The sequence below is a fragment of the Vollenhovia emeryi genome, unplaced genomic scaffold (assembly GCF_000949405.1).
Source record: "Vollenhovia emeryi isolate VEMERY1.0 unplaced genomic scaffold, V.emery_V1.0 DF939170.1, whole genome shotgun sequence".
NCBI lineage: Eukaryota > Metazoa > Arthropoda > Insecta > Hymenoptera > Formicidae > Vollenhovia > Vollenhovia emeryi.
In genome coordinates, this window is record NW_011967196.1 from 1392748 (window position 1) to 1415098 (window position 22351).

The following is a 22351-nucleotide window of genomic DNA, read 5'->3' on the forward strand; positions in this document are numbered from 1 at the left end:
AAAGAGCTTTATAACAGCCACTTGAGGGAAGAATTGAACGACCGTGTATTATACAAACAAAAATTGAACGGCCGGCCACTAATCGATAGATCGGTAGGCTTTGGAGCCCCAGTCTCGATTAATTAACGCAAATGTATGCGTCAACGTCGCGTCGGGTCGGTGAAATTGGCGTCAACCGCTCCACTAAAATATCGTATCGGTGTATATCGAGAATAATAATAATAGGGAAAAGAAAACGGACTTGAATTCTTATCGACGGGCGCTCCGATATTTCGCTGGGAAGTGCGAGAAGCGCGGTAGCCGGCATTTTAACAGAACTCTCACGTCTCGCCGCTGCTGTGCCCCTTTACATTCAGTCTTAATCAACAGCGAAGGCGTTTATCGATTTTACAACGTAGGCATCTTAACACATAGGCGTATACGTACTATTGCGACGCGTAAATCAGTCGAGATTATATACCATAGGACGCGACCGGGACTTGGCGGACACAAAACAGCAAAAAGTGATACAACCTGTAACGAAACGTCTGTTATACATTGTGTATCGAAGAGAGAATTGTATCGTATGTGATCGTTGATGACGTTAAATGCACACTGGTCGTAGCGATGATATTTTTTATCGAAAGTGCTCAGCAAAGTCTACTGACCCATATTGACTCACTCACTGACTCGCTCACTCACTCTATCACTCCGATCACTCACTATCCCACTCTCACTACAGTATATATGTTACGAATATGTGCTTTATATAGTTTAACAAAAAATAAATTATTTCAAAAATTTACAGCGTCTAACGTCCCCCCCCTCCCATTTCCAGTGTGAATGTTTCTCTCTTTGTGCGTTTGCCAGGATACGTGCGAGGGGGAAACCGCTGAGGGCATTGTGGTGTACAGATTTGCGGCATTACCGGGCATTACTAGGGCATTTTTGGGGCATTACGTCTTGCTAAGGCATTATAAAGATAAAATAAGATAAAATAAGATAAAACAAGATAAATAAGATAAAAGAAGATAATAAGATAAAGTAATGCCCACTGCACACAGAAAAATATTATTGTACAGTCAAGAAAAGTAATTACTCAGTTTATTTTATTCCGTTTAAGTAATAGTTTGCTCCAACAAAGAACATTTTCTTAATAATAGTTTTAAGATATACTTGTTACTAGTCTTAGAAAAGCTTGCCATCTTATACTCAAAGAAAGAATTTATTCTTCTTTGAAGAAAATTAGAAAACTTATGGAAGAATTCCGTATGCTTCTTTTAATAAAGTCAGAAGAAACAAAATTGTTTTGCTTCAAATAATTCTATGTATTCTTGTTTCAAGTACTAGACTTACTAAGAACCAGAATATATTTTGAGTAAATATCACACTTGCGACGACATTATGATAGATTTGCGGATATATAAACTTATCAAATACTTGGAACAATTAATATTTACTTGCAGGTAGTATATATTTTTCTGTGTGTGGGCATTAGTGGGCATTGGTGTACAAGATTTTGGTCAGCGGTTTCCCCCTCGGATACGTGTATAAGATAACGTATATTTCATGATCGAAAGAGATTTATTGTTACAAACGTACCAAAATCTTTGGAGGCAGATGAGTAAGTTGTCAACAGTTGGCTTGATATATCAATTTTAATTCAATAACTACAACTCTAAAAGTGATGGATGAAAAATTGAGACAAAACAATGGAAATCTTTGTTTAATGCAGCTGTTTCTCTCTCGTCGACGTTAGTTTTCCGTATGATATATTGCTACATCATTTCTCAACAATATTTGGCTCTTTCGGTATATATTTTTAAACTTAATATGTCCCTATACAGCAACGTAATTATATTACATTGGATATCGATACAAGAGTATCTTTTATAAACGGCAACAGAACGGAACTTAAGGAATGAGTAAGTCTGTTATCATTCTTGCTTCTTGTATCTCGTGGCTGCTTTTGTTCTCGCGAATCATCTCTAACTCGCGTATCAGAGCCATCGCAGCCTCGACGCAGTCATCGGTCTCCTCCGCAACAGACACAACCGAAAATTCGTCTTGCAGAAGATGCAATATTATGTTAAACTGATTGACAGATCTGCAATCATATCGTCGGTAACGTAAATCTACCTTTGCACGTTTTATAGCAAATCACGATGCGAGGAAAGCGTGTGTCCCGCACGTCAGCGATCCGTTTACCTGGCAAAGATCCTGATAGTTGCCTTGTCGGCATCGATCGATTGTATCTCGACCAAACAGTACATCAGGGAACCGTGTTCCTTCACCCAGAATACGTTGTCGCGAATCTTTATGAATATCTTCGCGGTGAAAAAGCGAAAGAGTTGATTGCCGAACCCGGTTTGATCATCTTGACGGCTTGTGAATTGAACGTTGACGATCCTCTCTATGGCAGACGTGCTTTTCAGGGCTAATATCGCACCATTGTCGTTCTCGTCCAAGAACTTTATACACGAACGATCGATCGTTTCGCCGATGGAGAGGTGAATAGGCGGCACTGGGACTTGGAATTGTGTCTCATTGATCTCGTACGAGATTAGACCCAAGCACTTGACGACAGGTCCCTGATCGAACATCGGTAGATCGAGCACCAGTGTCGCCACGACGGCTCCGGGTTGGATCGAATGGACCTTTTCCGTGCATAAGGAACGTTCCCCTTTCCAGAATGTCGACTCGCCGAAACTCTCCTCGTCCCGCGTAGGTAACATGTGCGGATAATATCTGGGGTTGAGCAACGTGCTGCAAAGAAAACTTGCATAATCGCGTTCTACGCTATTGACAATCGCGCCTAAAGACTCCTCTTTTTCAACAGGCAGTTTCCAACTTAGTTTTTAGCTCGTGTGCATACTGGTATAAAATATCTTGCCGCTTGTAAAGACTGTCAAGTTCGTGGCGCGTAAATTATAACAAATATTGTTGCCACGGCATTTAATGTTCATTCTGTGTCAAATGTAATAATGTAAATCAGAGTCGAGACTCAATCTGTTGAAAGTTCAATATTTCTAAATTGTCATCTCGTTGCAGAATGCACTTAAATAATAAAAGTTTGTTCGTAAAAATTGATTTTAACTCTCGTAAATTTCTATTCTCTATCTCTCTAGTTACAAATTTATGGTAATAAAGTGTCTTTGCATCGTGGTGTGATGTCAGGATTTGTTGGGAGAAATCATTCTTGGAAAGGAGGTGTCTCGCGCTTTCTACGGGAAGAGTCAATATTGATGTCAAAAACGGGAAAGTTGCGTCATCAGCTAAATATTTCTAAAATTGAGCATTTGAAAGTAAAAAGAAAGTAAATCGAGTATCGGCGTTTAAGAGTGTGTGAAGAAAATATCTCTTAGGGCCAGTTTCACAGACATCGGTTAGCTGCTAACCGAGGGTTAATTGATTCTCTGTCTCTTCTTAAATAATAAGATGGAAAAAGATAGGGAGTCGACTGAGCCCTAGCCAACAGTTGGCCGATATTTGTGAAACTGGCCCTTAGTCAATCTCTTAGTTAAAATTCGTTCGTGTGTCACACGATATTTGCCTCGTTCAACGATGATAATGCACGAAATGCGTATGCGCGATGAATACTTTTATGTATTCAGTAACGCGTTTAATGAAAACCTCTGATGTTACGTAACGTGCGTAATGTACACGGAAAAAAAAGATTAGCTGCCATAGCTAAAACGTAGTAAAATAGGGACAACTAATATTTTTAGTTGTGATAGCTAAATATTTTGCTACTGTGCCTATTGTATTAGGTGCGACAGCAAACCGTTTGCTGTCGCACCTAATACAATAGGCACAGTAGCAAAATATTTAGCTATCACAACTAAAAATATTAGTTGTCCCTATTTTACTACGTTTTAGCTATGGCAGCTAATCTTTTTTTTCCGTGTATGCATATTGCATAGTGCGAATGCAAATCGATGCGAGCTAATCAAAGCGGCAAACAGTCTACATTTTAATTAATCTTGTTTGAATATCAATCCACGACGATCAGCAGGCTGGGGGACAAAAAATGGTAGAAGAAATGCGTCGTACTTAAACTGACAGATTTATTGCCCGAACAGATTGAGATATCGATACGAGAGTAATCGAAGACGGACTACCATTGGTCCGTACCACTTATTGTTAGGGAAGAAAAATAAACCAGCTCGTCTTTCGTTATTCAAACAATTCGATCGAATCTTTAATTTTTTTTTTGGCGTTTCCTGCAAGATATGTGGACTTAATTCTGATATTTCCTAATCGACACCATTATGTTATAATATTCCTGCTACTATTATCACATAGAAACATTGCGAAGATGTTCCTCCCCCTCCGAAAAAAAGAAATCAGGTCATGCACAGATAATGCGATTGTGCCAAGTTGGCGGATATGCACGCGCGAATCGACCTTGAATGCAACGCTTACATCGGCATTATCCATGCAAATCGACCCGCGAACAAAGATATTAATCGCGATGTTCCTGCAAAAGTATAATAACGCTATATCAACGGTGATGGAATAATTTTATTATGCAAATTGCGGCTTATAGGCAATGCTGATATAATATGCAAAATTCATTTTCTTTTCTCGTCGTTTCCCCTTTTTTTTATGAAATCCAAATTGCACGCGATATTTTACGCGGCCCCCTCTCTCTCTCGTTACGCGCACAGGTTGCTTCTAGCAAGAACCATATTTACAGCGAGTTAAAAGGCGAGGAATTAAAAATTAATTAGAAATTTCTTCATATCGGATACATTTGAAGAACAAACGCCGTTGGCTAATAAACGTGAGAACACGGGCGAAAAAAAGTTTCTCCGATTTCATTATTTTTCGTCGCAATCTTGTGCGTTCTCTAATCTACTTTTCAGCCTGTTGCTCTCTAAATTGAAATATTGTACCGCCGCGGAAGTTTCGTCGAAGAAATCTGCGGCCGACGCGCGACGTCTTGACGCAATCTGGCATAGCTATTTTCACCTCATCACCGCTGCTGAGGGAACCGCTAAAAATTTCTTCGAGTGGAAAGCCAACCGGAAGTCGGTTGGTTGAAGGAATTTCAAGTGCCAGAACAATTCAACGGCGATGACGAGATGAAGAAAGCCGTACAAGATCGGCCCGAGACAATAAGAGTAAATTTTCTTGATTAACAAATATAAAAGAGGATACAACAATGGTTTCATTTCCAATTAACGGTATTTATCTCTCGCTAGTTTCGTATTTTATTTTTCTCTTCTATACTTCAATGCGGATTGAGATATGCGACTGACAACGAGTGAAAGAAATTAAATTATCGAATGTGAAATATTAGTAACATAAAAATACAATTCGCTTCGTTTCTATTTGTAGAACTAATCATTTTAAATTCATTCGTAAAACTTGTGTCCGCGACGAGAACACGTTAATTGCATTTTCGTCAAGTTTTCGCGGCGCAGGTTACAATGTCGGGCCGCAATTTGGAAACGGCGTCTGCAGTTGACGATTGCACGGCGCGGTCGATACGTCGCGAATCACGAGTTATCATTAGTAATTAAGTTTCAGTTTCAATTGATCGATCTCCGACCGAGAAGGCGTTCACTCGCTCGCGCTGGCTCGCAAACCGCGGCGCGCGTTTGCGCGAGAAACGTCCAGCGGCAAATCGACCCGCGAAAAAACGGACCAATAGACGGAAGGAGGCAAGTCGCAGGTCTGGCTTCGGGTATTTATACCCCGACATATGATTAATATTTACTGTTCTCATATTCACCCAGCCAGCCGCTTGCAAATGCATCATTATCTTAGCCTCATTCTAATTTCACTACGTCTTATTATTACGGAATCGAAACGGTTTTTGCTCAGACGAGACCGTAGCCGCACGTAACGTGTAACACATATAAAACGTGTCATGCACCGACATATAAATAAATTCCGTTGTATTTCTTCGCGTACGCTCCACCTTTGCCATGCGCCAAAACACGAAGTAAACTTGAAACCTGAAAGAAATCGACCACCCTGGAGACGTGGCTTCTCAATTTGGACTTGGAGGTACGTCTGCACTGAGAAAAATGCTTTGATTGCGTCAACAATACACGCACGACAGAACGTATCTTGGTCAAACCAAACGGAATTTCTAGCTATCGCGATAGGGCTCGACATTTCATAACCAGAAGTCATGACAGACTGTGCAGGTAGCGAATCCTAAAGGAATTCTGATTCGTCTAACAGACGACTGGTGGAGTCTACCAGATTTCTAATTAACGCAATCAGATTTCTGTTTCTCGGCACGGGTGAATTTTCTCAGCTCAGGTTCATAACGGGATGGACCGCGGAGCGTTAAAACTGTTGTTGGCCCGAGAGTGCTCCGCGCTGCTCCGATTCTCAGGCGAGACCGTCGCGCCTGTCGCCAGCGGCACCCCGCGGATACCCGGCCCTGGTGGGACGGGTCGGGCGGCAGCGTCGGCGACGCTCGCGTCGAGGCGCTCTCGTGGTACGGGCCGGTCGGTCGGCCTCAGTGATCTGCACGATGCCGCCGTGATCGTACGGCACCGTACAGTTCCTGGCGACACGCGGCACGCATCACGTGGCACCACACACACCGCGTACGCGGCGCTCCTGCCTCCTGCGGCGCGCGGCCACGTCCGACGTCCCTCGCACCGACGCGCTCCGTCCGACCCGGGGGAGAAACGACGCCCGCCGACGACGCCCGCGCGCGACAACAAATGCGTCAGTGATCCCGCCGACGGATATATGCCCGGAGAAGGTATACACCACGCGACGATCGACCTGGAGACGGATCTCCCCGGTGGTATCGCAGCCCCCGCGCGCGCAAATCCCAGGATTAGAAAGGCCACCCGCTGACCCCGTGAACCCGTTACACAGCTCTGTACACGACCGGGTTTTTTTTTCGTCCCCCCCGAGAACGCGAGACCAACCCGGCCGTCGTCCAGGAAGCCGCCGCGTCACGAGGACACAAAGATACGCTAACGTAACGTCGAGTTCGCGTGTACCGCGAACGGTAATTAGACCGAGGTGAAAATTATCGCGACGGCTCCGTGATTGTTCCGTAGCGAACCTGGGACTCCGGCGTATGACGTGAGACGCGGTATCGCGAGAACCGCAGATTCATTCCTCGCCCGAAATCTCGTGCCGCTGTTATCAATCGTGATTAATCAGATTTTTCTTCCTCCGTCGTTTATTATTGCCGGTAAAATCACAGAGGGATCGAGTGGTCGGACCAGTTAGAATTTATCGCTGATGAAACTCGGTCTAAAGCTGACAATCTCAAACGATTGACCGTAATTCACTCACTGTCCTCCGACTTTTGAAGAGGAACGGGAGTCAAGTTGCACCGATAAACGCGGATTAATTAACTAGCAAATTAGATATTCCCGCTATCTCTTTGCGCAGGATAGACCTGCCCGTGATAGATACAGACGCGGAGGAAGAAATGAACTGATCGAGTCAATGTTAACTGACACAACCGGCCTGCTTGAATTAAGGTCAAAATTAATTGACTTCAGAAAGAGCGAAATCTTATCTGCCGCTTTGATTCCCCCCTAACATGTCTCCCGCGGTAACTTGTCGTCGACGATTATAAATTCAAGGCCACGTCTAATAAACCGATCCTTGAAAAAGAACAATTGCAAAAGTAGTTCCCGACGTTTCTGCAAAATGCATGCGACCGTGCTTCCTCCTTTATTATTCAATCTATCGCCAGGTATTTACCAGGTCACAATATTCGTGACTAATGCAATTTATTGGCGATATGTTGTCTAGCCACCGCCTACGTACGAGTCCGCTTCACGCGCAAATATTATCCCGATCTTTCACTTAAAATATGCGTCGCGATTATTTGCACCGAGCGAAGACTCTGCTCTTTGATAAGTTTAACAATGCCTGTCCGTGATTCTATAATTTAACAAGGGAATTTAACGTCGGTTCAGTTTTCCTAGAAGCAGCAGCTTGGTCTGATCTCGAGTTACTTATCTCTCCTCGAAATCGTTATCTCTTGTTGACAAAATTTGAATCGGATGATAAAGGACTAATGCCTGAGCCAACATCTATCGCTATCACATGCTCCGACGTTAAGTTCTTATCCCGTGTGCACAGTGCAAATGTAATGTCGCGAATCAACGGTTCCACGCGCGTCGAGATCAAAGATCGTTCCCACAGGGAACCGCGTCTCCCATCGCGGATCCCACGGAAAACACAAGTCACCTGCACACAGAATCGCCCCAGGCTTATGTAATCTAATGAAATCCCGGCGCTAGTATAGATCCATTTCGCACTATATTGCACGAAGATGACCTATGCGCGAACAAGACAAATTCCGTTTACGTTCGTTCACGCTAGTATCGCGCGAGGAACTTTTCGCCGATGTGGCTCGCGATTTCTCGTTGTGTTACATACGTTATTACCATTTTCACGTTTTTATCGCGTGCGCATTTGTTCGTTACAAAAATAAAATGAACCGTTTATCCGACCGTTTAGGCAACGCGTGCGACAAATACTATTAGGCAACGTACAATTAATTTTTCCGCGACGACAGCGAGGCAGGAAAAGCGCATTTTACCGATTGCATCGGGCCTACGGTGAAGAATAGAGTTACGTAAGGATTATGTGACTGCAGATGAATGGCACAATAGATTATCCGAACGGTATGAAACGGAAAGAAGTCATTTTTGCTTTAGACCGATCGAACTGATACCGGTGGTTATGATATGACAACATCGACGGGTTTATTATGTGTAAAATAGACGTAGGAAGTACCATACACTGAGAAAAATGCTTTGATTGTATCAGCGTGGCACGTACGATAGAGTGTATTTTGGTTAAACCGAGAGGGAATCCACCGAGGGCGTTGTGGTGCACAGATTTGCGGCATTACTGGGCATTTTTTGGGCATTAGTTTGGACATTAGGCCTTGCTGGGGCATCACGAAGATAAAATAAGATAATAAGATAAAGCAATGCCCGCTGGGCATTAGTGGGCATTGGTGTACAAGATTTTGGTCAGCGGTTTCCCCCTCGGGTTAAACCAAACAGAGTTTCGAGTTAGCGCGATAGGGCTCGATATTTCATAGCCAGAAGTTTGCTAGACTTTACTTTACATCTGGTAAATCCTGAAGGAATTCTGATTCGTGCATTTTCTAACAGACGACTGGTGGAATCTACCAGATTTCTAATCAATGCAACCAGAGTTGTTTTTTTCGGTGTAGTATTTTATCTGCAGCGCCGACAAATACTGCTACTAGGAGCCGAAACTTATATCGCTGAAACACGCTTATTTTATAAAGCCCGGCGGAATTCGATCGTACGTACTTTTTGCGCAACACTCCCGCGAAAAAGCACGCCCTACTAAATCCTTTTCGCAACTGTGCAATTTTTCTTTCCGGCTCTTTTTACCCGTCAGGCGCAACGCGAGCAATACATCAGCGCGAAACTTGTTCCGCGAACAGCGAGATTTATGTAGCCTACACTCCGCTTTATTCGATAATTAAACATCACCCTGCGATTATCCTCCCAACGAAAGACCTTGTTTCATAAAACGCCAGCGATAATTACATTTCATTGTGAAGCAGATTATTACGACGGGAGTCGAGAACTGCAGTTTTTCATTACCGTTCAAGATCTCATTTTTCTAAACCTCTTCCCCCCTCATCGCCCAGGCCGTTTATCCTTGATACACGTTTCTACTGCGCATGAAATAGCCCGAGCTTTCCTCAATGACTAATCCGCCTGCTCCTAGATAATACTACGACGCTTCGCATTGTAATGCAGTCCGCGTAACCCGACGGACGGAACACAATGACGAATCCGGACGAACCTGCCGTTCGACGCGCAAGCCCAGACACACGATTATTGTCTAACAGCGACCCGAGAAAGTCAACTAGCAAACGGGATCCATCCACATTACCGCCGGCATACTGACCGTGAGAATTTCTGCAGCGCGCGAATGCTTATCACGTGGATGCGGTCACATTTCCGCGACTCCACGGCTGCTTGGCGCGCGCGAGTACCCGCGATCTCGATACACGGACGAACGCATACCGGGGCACCGGGAAATGCGAAACTGATTACCCATTCCATCGGGCTGGCGCGCCTCCTTCTCACGCCGTCTGTGCCATTCCGCGAATAAACACGGTGCTCTTGTGCCTCCTACAATCCTCTTCGCCGGTCCAATTATTGCACCGCCTGAATCATCGACTCATGCCGCTACGCGTGTTACGCGTCTCGATACGATGTCTTAATACACGAGCTACGAAACTAAATAGTACCGCAGAAAGCGCTTGTGTGTTTGAGAAAAATAATTTCAACGCTTTCTTTTTCTCTCGGCCGAGTACAGATGTTGTAAAGTTTTAGTGGACTGAAATGTCAGTGGAACGAACGTTCACTCGTCGCAGGGCGCGTCTTACAGGGAAACACTCTCAAGTAAATCTCGTAATAATGCCAAACCCAGAAAAAGATTTATTTAAGTTAAACCGAGGGGTAAACCGCTGAGGGTATTGTGGTGCACAGATGTGCGGCATTACTGGGCATTACTAGGCATTTTTGGGCATTAGTTTGGGCATTAGGCCTTGCTGGGGCATTATAAAGATAAAATAAGATGATGAGATAAAGTAATGCCCACTGGGCATTAGTGGGCATTGGTGTACATGCACCGGCATAAATGCTGTCCCTATCCTTGTGAGGTGCACGCACACAACTAGAGTCCCTGTAGTTGTGTGCGTGCACCTCACAAGGATAGGGACAGCATTTATGCCGGTGCGTGTACAAGATTTTGCTCAGCGGTTTTCCCGTCGGTTTGGGCATTAAGGCCTTGCTGGGACATTACAAAGATAAAATAAGATAATAAGATAAAGTAATGCCCACTGGGCATTAGTGGGCATTGGTGTACAAGATTTTGCTCAGCGGTTTCCCCCTCGGGTTAAGCGAACGAAATCCGTTGAAACCACGTTTTCTTTGAACCTACCAAATTTGCATTCACTTGTACTAAATTGCTAGGTTTTAAATTGCTAGGCATTTGCTAGGTTTGATGAAATAGATATGAATTCTCTTAGAGATTCCAGGTCTCAATCGAATAAAATTTTGGTTACGGTAAAGAAATCATCTCTTTGCAATTAAATAAAAGTCTACTACACTGAGAGAAAAAAGTCGATATACTCAGAAACAAACGTTACTTATGACATTTTCTTCGATATTTATTGGTTATAAAGAAATTTGGCTGTGGCAACAGAATATACATTTCTGTAAAGTATATATAATTTTTCTACTTACTTGTTAAAAAAATTTAATTTAATTCTTGCTCAGAAAATTTATTTATTTGTGGCAAATTTATGTTTTTTATAGCAATATTATATTTAGTTACAAGAAGATAATTTGTATAGATATGCCACATTTATTTCCAAAGATTAAATTTATTTCTTAGAAACAAATGACAATTTCGCTGGATCAAAATTTACTTCTAGTTGATTCACGTTGCATCATGCAATATGGCGGATCGTGCTAAAGGACGCCACAACGGTTCGTTGCAAATAAATAACTCATTTCAAGGAAACAAACAATTTTTTGTAATAAATAATACTTATTTAAAAAATAAAATAAATTGTTTATTTGCTAGAAATAAAATTTTATTTCGCCATATTTAAATAAGAGATTTATTTCAGTGAAATAAACTTTATGTGCCACAAATAAATTTTCAAAGTCTTTTTTCTCAGTGTAAGGTAGAAATTCAAACAAACTCTTTTCTGGGTGTATAGCTTTCGGGTTATTACGAGATTTACACTTGGGAGTGTGCTCCCCTGGTGGCTGCCTCCCCACGTGGGCGTTGGAACGAAACGTAACGGAGAATCGCTTACGAAAAATCTAAAAGAAGATTATAATGGATCGAACTGTCAAATCGAACGTCAAGACACGTGTCGACGCGCGGATGTAACAGTATATTTGTCATGACGTCGCGCCACACGCTTCCTGGTCAACCGCGCGTGCCACAATATCTGGGAAAAAAAATCGCGCGGCCAAATTCTATCTCGTCCCCCACCTCGTCGCGAGAGGAAAGATTATTCGCCGAATTTAAAACGGCGTTGCCCCGTTTAAAACGAGCGACACGTCGTCTGGCACGAGGGCCACAAATTACGGAGCGCTGAACGCCAAGTAATTTCTGATCGAGGCACAATACCCGAGGCTGCGATATCTCCTAACGCGTTTACGTCCGCATTCACGGAACGGCTCGTTTATCACCCAATCTCGAGTGTTAACGAGATTCGAAGTATCGGTGTCGCGTGCGATCGACAGACAATGCAATTAACGTAATGGCCCCGCGGTAGACCCGCGGCACGGCGATTAATTACGGCGATTCATTACTTAGGAGATAGCCGTGTGGCATGAAATGCTCTGAACGTGTTTCAGTCCGATATGAGTACAGGCGGAAACACGTTCTCCGGGAGAAGATGACCCCACGTCGTCGCGTCTTGGCAGGAATTCGCCGTGCTATTTTTGCCGCTGGTGTCCTGGCGCTCGTCGTCCTGGTACTGTCGGGCCAGGATGGCACCAACACCCTGCAGCACGGCAATTCGCTGGAGGTGAGTCATATATATATATATATCTCTCTCTCTCGCGGAGGTTTTGTATCTCGCGTGCTCCTCAGCGTGCCCTAAAAATGCGCCCTGCACTGTTTCGGACAATTCGAGCACAATTTATGAAGCCCAAATGCCCGATCCACCGGCGTGGATCGCGTTTAACATTAGCACGGTGTTTCATTAGCGTTCTAGTTTCAGCAGCATTCTCCAGAGTCGCTTAAGGTCTCGCATTCAAGCTGTACAATCGAACCCGCATCCATTTACAGCGTTACGCCAGGAAAATCGCAAACACCGATCAATGTACGATCTAAATTTTCATTCTGCCGATATTATTCCGCGCTGCGCTCCAGTTCCAAGCTGTCTTTCATTTAACCGAACGTTTATCCCTATTAAACGTGCCTGCCATAAATGTGCTATTTCGAGAAGGCACGTTACACGTTCCCGAAGACGAAAGTTCGCGTGAAAAAAAAATGTTGATTCTGAGGGAACGCAGAGTTCCGCGCCGGCTTCCCCCCCGATTCCTAGGAGACCGAGAGCCGCTTGCCTTACGTAAAGCACAACGACCATAGATTGGCACATTTCCAGGCGCAATGCGGTACGGTGGATCAGTGCCCCTGATATGGCTCATTTAAATGTCCGAAAAGGTAGTCAGTTACTTCTAATCGTAATCATGTCGCGATTATCGGGAACGAATGTATGCCCATTAGATCTTTCGACTTGCGATCTATCAAACAATTACATAAGCGCACACGTACGTTTCAACGGGAAATATGTCATCGATCTGAGTAACAAGTTTTTCGGTATATCGAATAAATTTCAGGTGGTCCTAGAAAAAAGGATACTCCGCTAAGAGGAAAATTTTGTAAAAGTAAGAAGTTTATCGACGTAAGACGTAACAAAAGATTTCGAACAAGAAAAAATCTGAAACGTAACGTTGCAGTCTCGAGATTTTGTGCAATCTGAAAATATTTTTGCACCGCATAGTGCAACGCTTTTGCAGATAATCGATCTAATTATTTTTTTTCAAGGAACGCCCTTTATTAACAAGTAGATCACAATAAAACGAGAAAAGAAATATAAATATTAAGCCGAAAGAAAGCGTTACATTTCACGGGATAGGCGAGATTATCCGATTCAGATAACGTGTAACACCGAAAGGGTTTCTACGTGTCGGGACATTCGCATGATAAGTTACGCTCATCACACACGCGCAACACTCCATATTTTTGCTGTGAACTCTCGGGCGCATAAACCGGAAAGTCACGCGTTGGGTGAAATTAATACTAACAGAATCGCGAGATAAAAGCTTGTATTGCATAAAATGTCTTTAAAAAAACAAAACGACATATAATTGTCTTTATTAACAAAGTTACTCTCTCGCGGAGCGATAAAAATCGAATCAGAGCGTAGAACGTAGCGTTTTCGCGATCGGAGAGATGTAAAAACTCGAATGCGAATTGAAGTTCATCGGAAATGGAAGAAAAAACAGCGATAGAGAGCCAGGGGTAGCAAAAAACAAACGTACAATTTTCCCCGGCGCTTGAATAAGAGAGACATTTTTATCCGAAAGACATTAATCGCTCGTTGCACCTTGATGCGCCGAGTGAAAATGCAATAACGGCGAAAAATAATTACAAAATAGCGGAGAGAGAGAGAGGGGAAAAAATGCGGCCGCGTCACGTGATATCGTAACTAAGGAAACGTTGTTGTAAGGAAGTACTCGAGTATCCGCAAGCGCCCGCTACTTCTCGAGGCAAGAGAGGTAAAGTGCTCGGGGTCGTCGCGACACGCGAATATCTAATTGCAGGAAAAGCCGCCGAACCGGGACCTGTCTTGTCGTTGAACAACACGGCGCCCACTTAACGTAAATAACGCACAAGTACGGCAGAAAAATAGCGGGCGATACGCGCGCCCTAACGCCTCGCGGGAGGCTGGCGTGGCACGTGCATGCACGATGCGCCAGAGTGCATAAACGTGCGCGATGCGCCACCACCCTCCCCGTGGCCCACATTCGTCGCCGCACAAGGCGCGTTCCACATCGAAATCAATAAGCGGAAGCCGGTAGTTCTGCATTCGGTTTTGCCAGCCTGCCGCGCCACAATGCGATATCGACGCCGACTTTCCGAGCGAGGCCTGGCCGTAAGACCGAGGGAAGAGATCGCGATCTTTAACGCCTCTCTGTCTCTCCCTTTCCCCCCCGTTTAAGGTCACTCCCCGCGGAGTTTCAGCACGACCGCGATCAGTTTGTAGCGATCTAAATTACTAATCCTTGCGATCCCCCAGGGGCTGTGACGCAAGACACCTGTAATTCCGTAATTACCGGTGTTTTATAATTGGCGAGAGACTTCGTGACGCTTTTAGCGAGAAAACTGTCCCGCGGAAATTTTTATGTAAACGCGAACGGGCGTCACGCAATAAAGCTATCGATAATGAGGATACGTAAATCGAAGGGTGTTATCGTTCTTGGGCGTCTCGGTTGCCAATTTCCCGAAATTGCAGATGATTCATGAAATCGTAGAAGTGTACCCGTCTTATTTGAGACACGGACTCACCGAACGCTTCTCCCAATATAGTACGCAAAATTTGCCTCTCGCAGCCCGTTCTGCACACATGTATTTGTTTGTATTTATCGCCCGTAAGCATACATGACGTTTACCTACGAGTAGCATTTAAACTAACTTCCATTAATTAACCGCTGATATCAGAAATTCGTACGATAATTAACCCAAGTGTCCCCGAATCTTTTGCAAGACGACGCTTTTGATCCTGAGAATTTTTCGTTTCTGCAGATCAGTCAATTCTAGAAAAACGCAGATACTTGATATCAACGTTATGGAAAATACAATGGAAAAAACCGCGAATGTTCTTGTGTACACGGAGAATTTTCTCTTAAAATTTACCTTGAAAGTCGTGTGATGGTGAAACAACATGGCATTTTGAAGAACTTTTTGAGTTTTTTTTAATTTTATCACACATTTTACTGGTAAGTACAATTACTAGTAAATTGTATGGTAAAATTTCCATAAAATTCTTGGAAATGCCACGTTGTCCCACGATCACATGATTTTCAAGATAAATTTTAAGGGAAAATTCTCTCCGTGCAGAAGGACGATGGGCAAATCTAGGTTAATTCTTTTCCTTGAGAAATTAAATATACACACAAAGCACTTTATTATACCGGAAGCGTGAGATATAGTTAGAAAAATAATGCACTCTTAAGTGACATGATCTCCAATTTAAATGCAAATATGTACCGTACACCCAGGTCAAAGTTCGTTTGAAATCAACTAAATTTGTTTGATTTTTGACCTTACTAGACTTTTATTTCATTTTCAGAGAAATGATTCCTTTATCTTAACCAAAATTTTATTCGACTGAGGCTGGAAATTCTAAGAGAATTCATATCTATTTTTTCGAATCTAGCAGATATTTTAGTAAATAAAAATTTTATAGATTCAAAGATGCATGTCCAAATAAATTTGTTTGAATTTTGACCTTACTAGACTGTTATTTCATTTCAAAGAAATGATTCCTTTACCTTAAGCAAAATTTTATTCGACTGAGGCTGGAAATTCTAAGAGAATATCTATTTCTTCAAATCTAGCAAAGGTTTTAGTAAATAAAAATTTTGTAGATTCAAAGGTACGCGATTTCACCGTGTCCCGTTTGTTTAACCTAAATCAATCCTTTTTTCTAGGTGTACACTAGGAATCGCTGATGCCTTCCCAGATGAATTTAGGCACACGTAGAACACATATGCATTTTTCATGTACGTATATGCAAAATGTGTAGACGCGTGCACAAATTCGTGCGGGAAGGCGTCGGCGATTCCTAGCGTACACTCGCCAAGACCGCGTTCGGCGCGACGCAGCGCCTATTCGGCAAACGCCCGGGCACGTGTTTAAATTCTAATTGCAGAAATTAGGAAATTGAATTAACCTTACGAGCCGCGGGGAAGGTCAATATACGTGGGTCGCAGTCGCGGTCTTGACGGGAAGATTCGCGCTGCGATTCGCGCACATGGACTCTTCGGGCTGGATCGATGATCCGACCCTCTAACTTTTCGCGTGTGCACAATTCCAGCCGCCGGATTACCGCTATAGTTATCCCTCATTATCTCATAATTACCCGCGTTCTCATTATCTCGTAATTACCCGCGTTATAATTGAGTGCTGTTAGTTCCACGTATCGATCGCGAGGGGGATTACATCCATTCATAATTCCGTTCGGCGCACGTTGCAATTATAAACAAATCTCCCCTCCCCCCCCCCTCCCTCCCTCCCCCCCCCGATTTCCATAAAGCGGATAACGCGATAATCAAACGTACGCGCACAATCGCCGTAAATGATAATGGAGAATAATAGCTGGTGGAGTTAATGATCAAAGTGTCATGCGCGAAACGAGCCCGCGCGCGCCTCTCATTCTCGTCATTTGTCATCGAGGACGTTATCTTATAAAGAATGCGCGAAACGACCGAGCAAGTAATCACCGATACGTTTCGTATTTCACGCGACACACACACACACACACACACACACACACACACACACACATATATCGTGACTCTTACGTCAGTGTCCAATTCATAATTCAGGAGCACCAGGCTCGGTTTATATAGTTCATTGGAATAGTCTTCGGTATACCAGCCGTCCTCTAACTATTAATTCAGGTCAAGTTAACGATGAATGGCAGCCGTGACATTTCCCCGACACTCCGTAATTTTAAGGCGTCTTAATTAATGGCGCGAGGCGACATTGTTAAACGGCGGAATAACATTGCTGCCGTAATACGGGGGTATCGATTCGCGTCCCTTCGCGTTAGCGTTGAAGCCTCACGAATCGAAGACTTGTCGTACGTTTTGGCAGGACGCGAATCTGACGCCGGAGGAGAAAATATTGGAGCAGATCACGACGGCGGAAACCGAGCAACGTCTGACGACCAGGCGGAAATTTCTGGCGGAGAAGTGCGCCGAGGAGGGACTCGATCGTCCTGGCAACGACTCGCTTCACAGGCCGAACGCCTGGGAGTTTCTTGTAAATAGGGAATACCACCTTATATGGTGCAACGTATTCAAAGCAGCGTCCACGTCGTGGATGTACAATTTTAATTTACTCGCGGGGTAAGTCGCATCTTGGAGTAATGGCGAATCCGGTTGCTCGCACTTGTGCGCCTTGAAATATTTCTTAGCCAGTAAATTGAAGTCGCATCTCGGCTAATTAATGGCGACTTCGGACGCCTACACTAGCGCGCACTGAGCGCACACCAAGGCTTGTTTACAGTCAATTCTCATATTTAAGGATCGTCTTAAATATCTGCTGCAATATTTTTAGCCTATAAAATGACCTATGCAGCATCCATACAAATCGGTTTTTTCTTTTGCTAAATATTCTTTGAACGTGTATCTAAGACAAGTTGAATATAAGAATTCAACAAGCCTTAGAGCGCACTAGTGCAAGCAACCGAATTTGCTATCAACCTCGCGAAGCCAACAAGGACGAACGCGACGGAAATTAAGTCTCTAATCGCTGCAGTTTATCGCTGCAGTTTGCAAAGTGGAAGATAGTAAAAAAGATAATGTTGCACGTAAATAATACAAATATTATAATTGCTACCTGAACTCGCGTAAAGAGTCTTTATTCCTTCTATTTTCTAACCTAACGCCATCGACTTGCTATTGATCGCACCATTGATAATCAGGAATGATGAGTCATCAATGAATAACCGTTATTGGGCTAACTTTGCAGGTACAGCCCGCAATTTCTGAAAGCCTCTAAAGCAGTGCCGGTCTCGCTAGCGAGACAGAGATATCCCAGACACAGCGCGGAGGAGCTGGCTAAATATCTCAACGACAGCATCAGCTTTTTGATAGTGCGGCATCCCTTCGAAAGACTGCTCAGCGCCTATCGGGACAAGTTGGAGCACAGTCTGCCGCACACATTTCACAGCAACCTCGGTGCACACATAGTTTGGCACTACAGGGCGAGGGTAACGTCTCTCAAATCTTTATAGATAATAACCCAGGCATATATCAGACAAATCGTTGCTAATCCCGTCGAATTGTACGCGAGGAGAATTTTCTCTTAAAATTTACCCGGAAAATCGTGTAATCGTAATGTAAAATTTCCAATTTGTATTTAAACCGACGACTTCGATCGACAAGATCACTCGTGTCGTGCGAGGGATTTTAAAATGGATCTGCCGTTAAATACAGGATTCGAAGACGACTACGAGACAAGGGCCGAGATACCCGCTCTTCGAGGAATTCGTGCGATGGCTGTTATGCCAGTGGAGGGCGGGAAACGAACTCGACATGCACTGGACACCGGTTGTTAACTTCTGCACACCCTGCCAAGTGCGATTCGACGTGATAGCTAAATTCGAGACGCTGCACGTAAGTGGATTTACTTATCGGCTTCCTCGACTCAATCTCGGCGTACGAGCCGGCAGTAAGCAATTCTCGATTGCGTTTGAAAAGTATCCAGAATAGAACGAACCAAATGCACCTCGCCGAATCGATCGAGAGTAATCGTTTTGAAACTGTCTCTTTCTTGTTCAAGGACGACCAAGACTATCTCATAAAGCAAGCTCGCGTGGGGCACATCATCAAACCCGAGTGGAAAAATCCTACTAAAGGCGTCCAAACGAAAGACGTTATAAAAAATTATTTCACGCAGTTATCCAAGACGCAGATCGAGGAGCTCTACGAGATGTTCAGGTGACGTACCTTCGCGGAAACAATCGTGAGATCCACGCGCAGAAGATACGATGGTGCACGCACGATCACGCGTGGGACAGTGTGAAATGTTAAATTATCTTACACAGTAAAAAAAAATGTTATGTAAAATTACAGTTATTACAGTGGGTAATAATGGAGCCATATATTAAAGGTGTATATTTATGTACATTAGTAAATTTACACCTTGTAGGTAAAATTATTACCTTATGTAATAAGTTAACTGCTTGCTGATTGATTGTCAAGACAATTCAAAAGGACTGTGTCCAAGTTCTGGTCCCGAAAAATGTGTAGATAATCAACTTGCAGCTTTTATGGAACAGCTGCAAGTTGATTGGCTACACATTTTTTGGAACTAGAACTTTGACACAGTTTTTGGATCGTGGACACAAAGCTTTAAAGACCTGTGTCCACGATGCTAGAACTTGGTCCAAGTTCTAGTTCCGAGAAATGCAGGATATTGAAGATAACCAAAGTGAAGAAACAGAATACAGACCACACTTAAGCCTAATCTACAATGCGCTCTTTGCATTTAGAAACATCCTATTTTGTAGACAATAAATATGTTAAAAAAATTTTTGCAAGTTGATAAATTGTATATTATACATTGTACAATTGTACATTGTCGACAAAGTTTTTAAGCGTTTTGATTTGCTGATATAAAATAGAATGTTTCTAGACGCAAAGAGCACATTGTAGATTAGGCTATACATGTTGTATTACATAACGTGTGGTTTTGCTTTCTATCGTTAATCAACTACTGGCGACAATATTTTTCTTGTTACACATTTCCATTATTGATATGCACCTATTATGTAACTTTACGTACATCTTCTACAGTGTATCTTTACGATTCGCAGGTATGACTTCGTGCTCTTCGATTATTCGCCAGAGGAGTACTTGGCGTTCGGCAGGGACGAGATCACTACGCTAACGTGCAAAAAGTGATCCCGGCGTCTCTCGTCTACGCTCGGGACGTGTGCGAGAATCGTGCGAGATGGAACGAGTCGTGTGACACACAACGAAACCGTAGCTAGCGCTTAAATGAATTCGGAGGGGCAGCAAGTATGATACTCGATATGTATATAGCGGCATATTTCTTATGTCGGGACTTGGAAAAGTGGAGGACCGTGTCCAGGATTTTGTAACTTGCATATATAAACTGCGTTGTCATATTGAACATTTTGATAGTGCATATGTTAAAGTTTATCGAATTGTTATACCGAATCGGAGGACGAGGACACGATGGGAGATTTATGATAAATAACGTCTCGCAGATATGAACGTACAGTTCGTTGCTTGCGTACTTAAAAACTGTTAAACTGAATTTTTACAAATTTACGGCTTGGAAGGAAGCTTTCTGATCATTCGAAACTCTCGCTCTCTCTTTCTCTCTCTCTCAATTATCTTCCGTTTTATTGACGTACGATCTAGATTGCGTTAGATCCCGTTAGTACTAAAGGTTTGCTTCCAGCGGAAGTGCAATAAGAGCAATTCACTTAAGAGAAAAATCTAGATAGATTGAAAGAATTTTAGTATCGCGACGCGCGCGTGATTGGAGAGAATTTGTGATAGCCTCAGTTTTGCGCGATGCAACAAGCGTAATCTAAGTACACCACCGAAGTTGTCCCCGACGGCTGCACAATAATCTTTGTAAGCATAAATGTAGCATCACCGTAACGATGGTAAATAGTACTGCCTCAAGGAAACATGGTGCAAAATATTAAGGTAACTAACTTGTCACAGCAACATCACTTTAAGATGCAAACACTTTTGTAGAGAGTTACGTTGTCCCGAGAAATGACGAAGACGATGCACTTCCGAGTAAGGCATCGAGTCAATCAGCAGCTATATTTGCATACGTTTCACCGCAGTAGAGTTCGGTATCGAGATAATTGGACATTTAAGTATCCAGCGAAATGAATATTTTGTCCGCGTGATCGATCGACAATTGTATTTGAATAAAAGGTATCTCGGCGTTGCGAATTTCTATACTCGCAAAGTAAACCACGCCGTTGAATAAAGAGTCATTTATACGATATTCTGTGTGTGGTGACCCTTCGCATCAATCTCCTACAGTTTTGCAGCTATAAATATACGTGGTATCCGACTCGACGTTGTGCCGCTCGATATCAGAGATTGGGAACAACATAACGAACTGACGAGCGACTCACCAACAAGATCTGTTGACCAGTTCCACTCCGATAATCCACTTATTCTGGAGTACGCACTGCCACTGCGAGATCAGCTCCAAAACCTTCTCCCTGCTGCTGGTCCTGCTGTGTCTCTGTCTCTTAATCACGGGTTCTCCTTCAGCGGTGTACAACTGTAACACCAAATATATCATAATATCATAATCAAATATTGCATGTACAGCAGTGGATAGAATGGTTGCGACACTTTTTTTTAAATAAGTTTTGGAACATGCATTTAGATTGAGAGTTACGTTTCAAGATCTTCTTCTCTATTCCATAAAAGCTGCAAGTTGATTGGCTACATATTTCTCGGAACTAGAACTTGGGCCAAGTCCTAGTATCGTGGACACAGGTCTTTAAAGGCCTGTGTCCATGATGCTAGGACTTGGTCCAAGTTCTAGTTTTGAGAAATGTGTAGCCAATCAACTTGCAGCTCTTCCGTAAGAGATACAAGTTGATTGGCTACACATTTTTCAAAACTAGAACTGTGTCCAACTTCCAGTTCCGAAAAATGTATAGTCAATCAACTTGCAACTATTCCCTTAAAGTTGCAAGTTAATTGGCTACATACTTCTCGGAACTAGAACTTGGGCCAAGTTCTAGCATCATGGACACAGGTCTTTAAAGCTTTGTGTCCAAGTTCCGAAAACTGTGTAGCCAGTCAACTTGCAGCTATATATTTAAAGGCCTGTATCCACGATGCTAGAACTTGGTCCAAGTTCTAGCATCGTGGACACAGGCCTTTAAAGCCTTCTGTCCACGATCCAAGAACTGTGTCCAAGTTCAAGTTCCAAGAAATGCGTAGGCAATCAACTTGCAGCTTCTCCATAAGATACAGATTGATTGGTTGCACATTTCATGGAACTAGAACCTGGACACAGTTCTTGAATCGTG

General features: G+C 43.3%; 2 protein-coding genes across 5 annotated transcripts in view; one reads left to right on the top strand and one right to left on the bottom strand.

Moving 5' to 3' along the window:
• Window positions 1–1618: 1618 nt before the first annotated feature.
• LOC105563907 overlaps window positions 1619–22351 on the bottom strand; it is a 23390-nt gene continuing 2657 nt past the window's right edge. The window contains exons 2-4 of the mRNA XM_012015910.1: window positions 21437–21588; window positions 2188–2745; window positions 1619–2086 (exon numbers count right to left, since the gene is read on the bottom strand). Coding sequence (XP_011871300.1) covers window positions 1894–2086; window positions 2188–2745; window positions 21437–21588 — 903 coding nt within the window. The 3' untranslated portion in view covers window positions 1619–1893. The remainder of the gene's footprint in view (window positions 2087–2187; window positions 2746–21436; window positions 21589–22351) is intronic.
• Window positions 6450–21303, top strand: LOC105563906 (carbohydrate sulfotransferase 11). Of its 4 annotated transcripts, none has more exons than XM_012015907.1 (7): window positions 6450–6712; window positions 12360–12532; window positions 17395–17648; window positions 18274–18514; window positions 18741–18920; window positions 19087–19244; window positions 20123–21303. In XM_012015907.1, the coding sequence occupies exons 1-7, from the start codon at window positions 6700–6702 to the stop codon at window positions 20208–20210; spliced, it is 1107 nt and encodes a 368-aa protein (XP_011871297.1). In that variant the 5' UTR covers window positions 6450–6699; the 3' UTR covers window positions 20211–21303. The 4 variants fall into 4 exon arrangements, with proteins under 4 accessions (XP_011871297.1, XP_011871296.1, XP_011871298.1 ...); XM_012015906.1 differs by lacking the exon at window positions 6450–6712 and adding an exon at window positions 7551–8609; XM_012015908.1 differs by lacking the exon at window positions 6450–6712 and adding an exon at window positions 9628–9883.

What these genes read in the sequence shown, in the direction of transcription:
- LOC105563906 (XM_012015909.1), top strand. Translation starts at nt 10,161, where the DNA reads ATGCCGCTACGCGTGTTACGCGTCTCGATACGATGTCTTAATACACGA. An exon ending in TAGTACCGCAGAAAGCGCTT is followed by an intron (nt 10,243 to 12,359) that starts GTGTGTTTGAGA and finishes AACGTGTTTCAG; the next exon opens with TCCGATATGAGTACAGGCGG. An exon ending in CTAAATTCGAGACGCTGCAC is followed by an intron (nt 18,921 to 19,086) that starts GTAAGTGGATTT and finishes TTCTTGTTCAAG; the next exon opens with GACGACCAAGACTATCTCAT.